Source organism: Maniola jurtina, chromosome Z (assembly GCF_905333055.1).
Source record: "Maniola jurtina chromosome Z, ilManJurt1.1, whole genome shotgun sequence".
Lineage (NCBI taxonomy): Eukaryota > Metazoa > Arthropoda > Insecta > Lepidoptera > Nymphalidae > Maniola > Maniola jurtina.
Genome location: NC_060058.1, coordinates 14005377 through 14015611, shown reverse-complemented (window position 1 = coordinate 14015611; position 10235 = coordinate 14005377). Strand labels below are relative to the sequence as shown.

General features: G+C 35.2%; 1 protein-coding gene and 1 long non-coding RNA gene across 3 annotated transcripts in view; one reads left to right on the top strand and one right to left on the bottom strand.

Moving 5' to 3' along the window:
* The first annotated feature begins 655 nt into the window (after nt 1-655).
* LOC123880288 lies at nt 656-4858 on the top strand. The gene is made up of 3 exons (XR_006799200.1): nt 656-1228; nt 2799-2802; nt 4848-4858. It is a non-coding gene; the product is annotated as an uncharacterized LOC123880288 (long non-coding RNA).
* LOC123880267 (secernin-3) overlaps nt 1363-10235 on the bottom strand; it is a 41882-nt gene continuing 33009 nt past the window's right edge. For both annotated transcript variants that reach the window (XM_045928304.1, XM_045928305.1), the window contains 5 exons: nt 5429-5625; nt 4385-4691; nt 4049-4240; nt 2930-3064; nt 1363-1886 (listed from right to left, as the gene is read on the bottom strand). In XM_045928304.1, coding sequence (XP_045784260.1) covers nt 1671-1886; nt 2930-3064; nt 4049-4240; nt 4385-4691; nt 5429-5625 — 1047 coding nt within the window. In that variant the 3' untranslated portion in view covers nt 1363-1670. The remainder of the gene's footprint in view (nt 1887-2929; nt 3065-4048; nt 4241-4384; nt 4692-5428; nt 5626-10235) is intronic.

The window sequence follows — 10235 nt, the reverse complement described above, 5'->3', positions numbered from 1 at the left end:
TAATTTAAAATCGGTTCATTCGTTTAGGCGCTATGATGCCACAGACAGATACACAGATACACAGATACACACGTCAAACTTATAACACCCCTCTTTTTGGGTCGGGGGTTAAAAACCGGTCTGCACTACCATACAACGTTATCTGTCGATATTTTTTAATTTAGTTAGTAAAAATTCTTATCAACTGTCAAAAGTGGCCTATTAAATTAGAGTGACTACAAACTTTAACTTCCAAGATCTATTATTATTTAATCTATAAAATTGATGTAATATTAATTGATGGTTTTTTGTCATTATTTATGAGGTAATTTCAGTAAGTACTGAAATAATTTATGACATTAATAGTAATATTATATAAATGTTATGCATTTAAACTTTAAACTAATACGAAAGATGGCAAGATACTTTGTGTTTTGAATGTAAAGCCGTTTCCTATGATACCATTTCATAATATAGTTATCTTACTTTGAAAGTTGAAAATACTAAATTATTTGTTCAAGAACACATTTTAATATTTTTTTCGGATACCCACATATTCACGGTTTTCGGATTTTTCCCTTAATGTGTGCTGTAAGACCTATCTACCTACCAAATTTCATGATTTAAGGTCAACGGGAAGTACCCTATAGGTATCTTGACAGACACGACAGACAGACAGACAGACAGGCAATAAAGTGATCCTATAAGGGTTCCTTTTTTCCTTTTGAGGTACGGAACCTAAAAATCAGATGCATATGCTATTGCTCAAGTGATAGTAGTCATTAGGAGCCAGATTCTAAAATTACGTAAAGTTCAACTTAAAATAATAATACAGCAAGTAACAGTGAATAGTAATCAGTAATCACGAAACCGTCCTAAGAACGTGCGACCAACTTATTTTTGCATTGTTACTAATAGAGAGTTGAAATTTTCAGTGTGTAATTTCTATTGCCTCTATAACAACAAATAATAAATAAGATGGCAAACTTCAAAATGGTCGCCCTTCAAATTAAAAAAAAAAACTTTTTACATTGTAGATAATGGGTACATACCACGATAATTTTAATATTTTAATCGCAGATTTTACGACTCAGTTGCATGAGTCCAATACCGATCTACCCGCTTTCTTGGTCTTTTCGCGGGAACTTCACGAGCTGTCTCGGCAATATAAACTCACAACGTCACTATTAACTATGGATGTCGTACGATGCTGTCCTGGTTTGCATAATTCTACCACTGGATTCCACATGTTCGCTAAAAAAACTTGTAGGATGGCACAGAACCATTTAAACATTATTTTTTGGTAACTGACTAAGCGTCTGCTGGAGATTGTCAAGTGGTTTAAGTAAGGTTACAGTTAAGGTTAAATTAAACAACGCTCAACTCAAATTAGTTAATTTTATTCGTATAAGGGTCAACCAACCCTGACTTGAGTAACTCACTTCTTTTCTATTGATGGTGAGCCTTACTGTAAACCAAGTGTTGGTGAGCTGTAACTCGTTTTGCTTACAACTCGTTGTTATTTTTGACAACTTCACAGAACACTGTTTTTGTTTAAACAGCCCTTCTATAGGTAATAATTAAGTTCAATGACTTTAACAGGCTGATGCAACAGATCCTTAATCAATGCTTAGCAAAAAATTGGTCGTACGCTCCTAATTAGAATTTAAATTAATCAAAATAAGTGAGTCTTAAGTATAAAGTGTAACCTCGGTTTCGACGCATTTTTTCATCAAGTTGTCCAATTCGTTTATCGAATTCTCCTTTTGGTCATACCTTTCGATGAAATCTTCTATCTCTGACAGGCACCCTTGCTCTATTTCTCGCAGGACATTGGATATTTTGTCATTGTTTGCCCGCACTACGTGTTCACTGTGAAGTTTGTACAGATTGTGTTCTTTTTTCGCCTGTAACAAAATAACAACTTATAGGCAAAACGAGATGATCCATAAGATAATTGAAACGAATAAACTGCCATCGTACTTCTGATGTAGGCACTTCTAATGATTATTAAGATTAAAGCATGATCTAACCACTAGTAAACCTGGATAATAACTAAGCGGATTCCTAAAGATAGCAACCTTCAGATTAACCGAGCCTTCGTGGGCGCACTAACGATATTCTTGGACTATCAAATGATATTGAACTACCCTCAACTACAACCATAATTACTCTCAAATACTGCACGTGAAAACTATCAACGTAACTAGGTAAACTTAATCTAACCTACCTAGACCGGCTCTTCCGCCCCTACACCGATCCCAAACCGACCATGTAACCTAACCACCACAATAACAACTCGTCCAACCAACAGCACCACTTTAGGTAACCACTACTCTAAAACCTTACAGTATGACACCGTATCTACTGAAAACCTCCTCGGACCGAAGCCAGAACCAGAATGAATCGCCAATCGCTACGCTAATATTCTGATAATAAAATGCGAGAGTGAATTCTGAACACAGCAACGCGTGCCGACCAAAATCCAACTCTGACATTGACAGCTAAACAAATATGGCTGAGTTCTTCACGTAACGTTACTTTTCACGGAGTCTATGACATTAAAACCTCTTTTTAATATTGACTCGACGATAAACTTTTTAGCTTGGTTAGTTGACGTTGGTAGTATAGAAACAGGCGTTACTTTCCAGAAGTCCATGATATACAAGAAACCAAAAACTTAGTTTGCTATAATGCGCGAAAACAGACAAATCTGTATGGTGCGAAACGTGTGTCCAATAGTTTTTTTTTTGGGGTCAATGTCTTACACCAAATACCGAAATTTTAGGTTTGTAACTCATTTCGTCTACGAGCTAGAGACCTGTGACATGCAGACCGGACAGACAGACGGACGGAGAGACAGACAGACTGAGAGACAGAGAGGCTCTGTTTTTACCCTTTGGGTACGGAACCCTAAAAAGGTTTTAGTAAAATTGACTATATAGGGTACCTCTTTCGGGCATTCGGTGTGCGATGAAATCTGCACGTTAGGTGTAAACACAAACGGCTTAAAGTAGGAAACGCTTGGATCCGGTGTGGCGGTGAACCAGTGTACGTTTAATGTAGTCGCTGAGAGTAAAGACACCTGCAACATTACATAAATAAAACTATATAAATTAATATCCGTTGATGGACAAGGTTTTAGTGGGTGAAAGTCCCACATAACCCCTCCGTTTCCCCTGATGGAGGAGTATGCGTTAGGCATTTCCTGTGTATAAAAAAATATATAAATTGGTAGACTAGATGATGCTTAGAGACTTCATCTTCATTTAGTTTTTTGTTTAATTCCATGGGAACTCTTTGCTTTTCCGGGATAAAAGTTGCCTATGTCCGTCTTCGTGATGTAAACTAACTCTGTACTTCGTCAGAATCGGTTAAACTGTTGGGTTGTGAAAAGGTAGCACACAGACAGATAGACACACTTTCGCATTTACAATATTAGTATGGAATGTTGGATTTGTAAGATGATATAATGGTGATAAATTAATTACGTAAACTTAAAACTAAACTTACAAGGGGTTTAAACCTGGAAGAGGTTCGAGAAGAAGAGTCACAAGACAAGAAGCACGCGCAAGAAGAGCCCACAACAAACTGCCGGGTTTATTACGGATACTTTTTATCCCGGAAAATCAAAGAGTTCCCACGGGATTCCTAAAGACCCATCCGCTCAACCGATTTGGATGAAATTTAATACGGTATGCTTGCGTCCATGTTATTGACATAGACAATTACTTTCCATCCCGGAAAACCAAATAGTTCCCACGGGATCATCAAAAACCTACATCCACGCGGACTAAGTCGCAGGCATCCTCTAGTTGACAATAAAGAGGTAAAGTTTGTAAGTTTGTTTGTAGGGAGTAATCTCTGGAAGTACTGAACTGATTTTGAAATATCTTTATTAGTAAAAAGCTACATTATTCCTGAGTAACAGACTATTTTATTTTCAATAAAATTAGACATCCCGCTATGACTACCCGTGCGAAGCCGGGCGGTAGCTAGTTTTAAAATAAAAACTTGGAATTATTTAAGACATCTCCAAAATGTCATCAATAAAGCAATATTTTGTTACCTGGCTCCCTTGAGTAGGAAAAGTGTCATCACAACTGCGGCAAATCCCGCTCTCTTTATGCCTCAATATATTGATCATATGTTGAACACTAAAAAGGCCACTCTCCGTGCCTTCTTTTAACAATCTCTCGCCTTCCTTTTGCCGTTTTTCATCACCACCGGAGGAAAATGAGTTGCTAAAGTTGAATTTGCCCTGGAAAGAGAAACACGTTTGTAAACTCAAGTTTCCAAAGGCAATATTTGTTTGTTTTTAAGAAATTGAATACTGTTATATCAACAATAGACCAGCCGTTCATAGCAATCCTGTCTATACTTAAAATTATTCTGCTTTGCTTACTTTGCCATCCCAAACTCCCAAAGACATAGCCTTTTCTAGAAGACCATCTGAATGTTTATCAATCTTTGTGCCTATTGTAAGACCATTGGAAATATTTCTATATCCGGTGGTGATCTTCTCAGCAGCCCATAGTTTACCACTAGTTTCTAGCACCCAGGCTTCCTTGCAGTCAGCTATTAGAAAGGAATTGTGGTAGAAGTGACTATCATCGTGCTCCGAACATGGCCCACCTTGCCCGTACTTTTCTAATAAAGAAGTGATAATATCCAACGCTTCCTCTGCGGTATTACCTCTTTCGAGACCTAAGCTGTTGGTATACACATTTTAATTTTAGAAAAATATCTAAGTTAAATCAAAAGGTCTAAACATTATATTTTTATAAATAGGGCTCTGCCTGAAAATCAGCGCTGCAGTAGTCAAATACTGCAGCATCTTGCTGAGGCAGAGCCCTTTTAGCTCACAGACACAACAATAGTATAATAGTATTTTCTAGTTTTAAGTTTAATTAATATTTAAGTTTAATTGTATCTTTATTTTTATTCTTGTTTTTTTTTTGTGTGATTCTGTAATTGAGCTAAATAAACCTTTATTTATTTATTTATTTATTTATTTATTTTACTATTACAAAGTTGTGCCCTGCGTTGTCATTCACTAAATAAGTGATCAACACTAAATGATAGCCATTAAACTAATTTGACATTGGTTGTTTCTACATTTGCTGCTTCACTGAGTAATATTAAAATATTTTTTCGTAGGAAACCTTCAATGGAAATAAAAATCAAAATAAATGTCATTCAGTGTTGATCACTGAGTTAGCGAATCACTTCGCTGGGATCCTTTTACAAAGAAAATAATAGCCCAGGGCATTACTTTATCAATTTAATTTAGGAGATGCAAGGGACCATATATTGTTGTCATTAAGTCATAGTAATTTCTTTTTTTCTTACAATAGGCCTGACTCATAAGAAAATCATTGGCTCACAAGAGAAAGCTTATTACTAGACTCCTAGTCTTTTAAAAATATAAATATAGACTAAGACTAACCGAACAAGATCCATTCCAAGAAGGCGCTTCTGTCTCGCATCTCCGTCTCCTTCATTGTTGTTAGTCCATACAGCTTCGTTCCCAATAACTACATTTTTGTCGTTAGCACCCATTTCAGCACCCCACATCCATGCAGGCTTACTCAATATCACTCTGTTCAATTCCTTTGTACTCTCTTCAATGGTTATGTAAGTACACTGCAACAAAAAAAACAATAATGATAAACACAAAAAGGAAAAGCTGATTGATCTATCAACGCACAGCTCAAGCTACTGGACGGATTAGGCTGTTTGGCATGAAAATGGCTAAGAAAGGATTTTTGAAAATTCAAGCCCTAAAGGGGTCCGACAGTGCGGACATTTTGTTTACTCTCCGTCACTTGCTCCATACACACGTAGTTCGTCTCTCATTGGAATACTAACCAATCATACTCAATGGAATTTTGTAGAAACGTTCCGGGAACTAATATCTATAATTGTGGTTTTCCAGATTTCCGTTAAAATATTCGGTTTCAAAGTTACGCGGTCTTAAACATTCACATACAAATCTTTGAGCCCCTGTAATTTTAAAACTGCATATTTTAATCTAAAACACCGCAGGCACAGATATTACTTTCTAGAACATGTCTGCAAAATTTCATGGGCTTTGGTTGCTTACTATTCAAATGAAATTGGGACTACGATTGTATAGAGTAAGTGAAGGAGAGAGCCCTGTTAAGCACACCGCTTTATGATAATTATTGAAAAAAATGTCGAAATATCAGCTTGAAGACTTTAAAACTATATATACTTACAACAATTATTTTTATTTTTATATTTATTTATTATAATATATTATATTTTAAAACTGTATAGACAATGTGCCTACAATTTCGATGTTAACTTCGATTATTATCGACGGTTGACTGAGTGGAACCATAGATAAGTGCTACATTTTGATGACTACTTACCTACTGCGTTTATGAAAATTAATGACTTTTTTTTCGAATTATCGCCTAAAACACCTCAAAACTATATTATAATCGGAAAATACTAGTTGTAAGGAGGCTGTAGACAGCGGTATTATCAAAGAATAATTCGTATCATGCCACAATCTCGATTTTAAATTCGATTGCTGTAGGTAGAACCCGCGCTTAGTAATACGGAAAATGGATTAAAATTAGACGTATTCTAATCAAACTAGCACAAAACAGTTATAGAACGCGTAATTTCACAAAAATGACCACATGCGGTATATCTGACCTGAACAATACAAGCTAATTAGTAATGGTGGAGTGTTTCAAAATATAGCTACTTGCCAGGATTCAGGAACGCATGTCGGTATTTAATGCTCGCTGATGCGTCGGTAAATTCCAAAGGTAAAAACACCTGGTCCAAGATGTAGAACTTCGCGTTTTTAATTTTGTAATACGAATCCATGCGCGTGTCGCGATGGGCGAATTGAAAAATTATTGTCTAGTGACTAGTGCCCGCAGTGTTACCAACTTTCAAAAATATTTATCCCTAAAGTTTGTGTCAACTAAAATCGCCTGAATTATTGAGTTGTCCCCCTAAAAAAATATATGAATATAAATTCATAATGATTTAGAAATAATATGCTGTAATGTGTTTCAAACGCTTTTTTTATTATAAGTTATTTAATACATAAAATAGTTCGTCTTCGTCTGAAGATTTAAGATTTTTTGAAATCATACATGTTGACATTGAATAAATTTAACATTTTATTGGATGGATTAAATGTTGTACAAGATCCACCATTTCGATTTAATGTAAACCGGACCATTATGATGCTTTACAACATTTTAATAGATAATCTATTCCGTAACTCACTCGCGTTTGAAATTGGAAGTGTCAAAAAATCCCTAAAAATTTCAGGCCCCTAAAAAAATCCCATCTCACTTAGTTACCCCCTAAATCTGAGGGAAAAACACCTAAGTTGGGAACACTGAGTGCCCGGCAAACAACTTGCACCTGAAGAGCGTAGAAGAAAGTTGGCGAATCCAGGAAGCGGAAGTAGACGTATCAACCAATCGCGTGCACCAGCGCCACTGAACAACCAATCGCGTGCACGAGATATTCGTCAGCCAATCGCGTCAAAGCATAGAGCTTTGACGCGATTGGCTGGTTTGCCGAGCACTGAATCCAGGGTTCTCAATCTTAGTACAGAATGTAGAGAAATGTATTCCATACTATACTGCAAAATTACAAAGTACGCAAAATTCTGCGTTGTTACTAAAAAGTATCAATATTTTTAATTTAGCAGTAGTAGGTATAGTATAGGTAGTTCAACTACCTTAGTTCTAACTTTCAACTATGGAGGCGCTAGTGATGCATTTCCAATTTTAGGGTCAAAGTTAGGTCTTTATTTCCTATATTCACAAAGTACTCTGTGACTGTATCGAATGCAAATTGCGGTAGAATGACAGCTACAAAATCACCTATGATTGGTTGAAACTCGCTCACTACCTATTGCTACAATTTTTTTAAATTAAAAATCTGAGATTGTCGCACCAAGAATACAATTAATTCAGCCAATCACAACAAATTTGATTGTAACAATGATTGATGCAGGTTTTCCTTCTTTTTTATTAACGTTCCATTTTGGAAAAAGCTTAAAAATTTGGAAAAAGCTTAAAAATTTGAAAAAAGGACTGGCATGTGCTCCAATTTAATTAAATGAAAGGAAAGTACTCGACAGCTAGTTATCAATAGAGAAATAAATTTAATACTCAAGTTACCTACTTATCAGTTACCTATTTAAATTCATGTTACGCTCGCAAGGTAGAGGTAACGTAGTTTGAAGTTTCCAATTTACCTTAAACATGAGGCAACAAAATGTCTTCAGATATTCCCATGACTAATATTAATACTAGTAGGAATGGTAAACTAGAAAACCATACTCCGTAACCATTTGATATCTTATTTATATGAACGAGACATTTTTCTCTGCTTGCGGCATTAAAAGGAAAGCACATGGGTTGAATCGTTATAGACTTTTTTAACAGATTTCCAATACATCATCATCAATCTATGGCTGGGTCACTACTGAGCCCGTCGAGTCTCTAAGAATGAAAAAGGTTTGGCCATAGTCCACCAAGCTGGCCATGTGCTGATTGGTATACTTTTGAGAACATTACAGATTACCCTCAGGCATGCAACTTACCTCGCCATGTTTTTACCATGTGTTGAGTTAGATAGGTGCGTTTTAAGGAATTATTAATTTTCACTTGCTTTAATAATGAAGGAAAGCATTATGAAGAAACCTGCGTGCCTGAGAGTTTTCCATAAGATTCTCAATTTTGTACGAAGTCTGCCAATCTGCACTAGGTCAGCATGGGGACTATTGGCTGAAACATTTTCCCTTTTAGATATATATATATATAGATGCAGTATATATGGATCTTCAAGAAGATATTCAAGAACAAGAGATATTACAGTACTAAGCCACTAGTTAATCATACTCGGAAGTACTTTTAGTCAAGGACTATTATTGGTTGTATATGTATAGTTATATTAATCTAATTGTTAAGGTACTTAGTTAATTTTAGAATAGAAACTGGTGAGACACTTTTCATGAATTTTTCATCATTTGGATATAAATGTAATTTGTTCTTACAAGATGTAAAGAAAACTAGGGATTTCAATGTTTAATAATGAGTTTCCTGGTTTCAAAACAGATTTTCAAGAAATTATGTTAAAGTGAGATTTTGACAATGATTTATAAAAAATCATTATCATCATCATCTTAATCCATTGCCAGCCCAGTACTGAGACATGTATTTTCTCAGATTGAGAACAGTTTAGGCCACAGTCCACTCCACTGGCCAAGTACAAGCAGGAAAGCATGCAAGTTACCTCAACATGTTTTCCTTTGCTGTTGAAGCAACTGATATCTAATTGCTTAAAACACACATAAGTTTACTAGAGGTGCATGAATGAAATTAAATATGCTTTAGAAAATGTACCTAGTAATAGTGTATGTATACAGGGTGTTTGGTAATTAGTATATAAAGACGACACGTACCCGTGCTACTTTGATCTGATAAATACAATGCTGAAGTATAATGACGAAATAAAATTATAAAAATTTCCATACAAAATTTTCATTTTTTTTTATGTCCAAGTTTTCATTGTTCAAACGTGTCGTAACTCACTGAGATCGTTGGCCTCGGCCTATTTAAAGATATCCAATGCTTAATTATATAAAGTGCTTTATTTTGCTCCTAAAGAAAAGTGGAAACAAACAATAAAACAAAAAAAATAGAATAAGCCACAGACCACCCAAACAAGAGGCAGAAGTCTTAACCAGTATCACCACCTATAATTTCTATGCATAAAAAAGGAATCACAAGAACAAGAACTATGGGGCTGGCGTGTCCGTGTCAGACAAAAGTCCCAAAACAAATGAAGATTAAAAAAAAAAAGAACAAGAACTGAAAATATCTCTAGTCTTGCTAGAGAATACCTAGTCACACTTGCCATGAAAATACTCAATATTTATATACATGACAAGAAAAATAAACATCCCAAATATGTTACAAACTTTAGCTTTTAAGGTTTCTGATATGAATTTAGCAGTTCTGAAACAATGGATAAAAATGTTTCGAGCAAGTAGATTAAATGTTGTAGTATACAGATACTTCTAAGACTATGAATGCAAAACCAAAATACTTCTTGAATAAATGATACTAAGGTAAGTGCTTTATCTGTTATGCATTAGAACACATTATGCAAGACAGTCATTAAATCATCAGATATATTTGTAATCAGAAATATTCATGAAATCAATTACTTAGCTGTTATTTTAT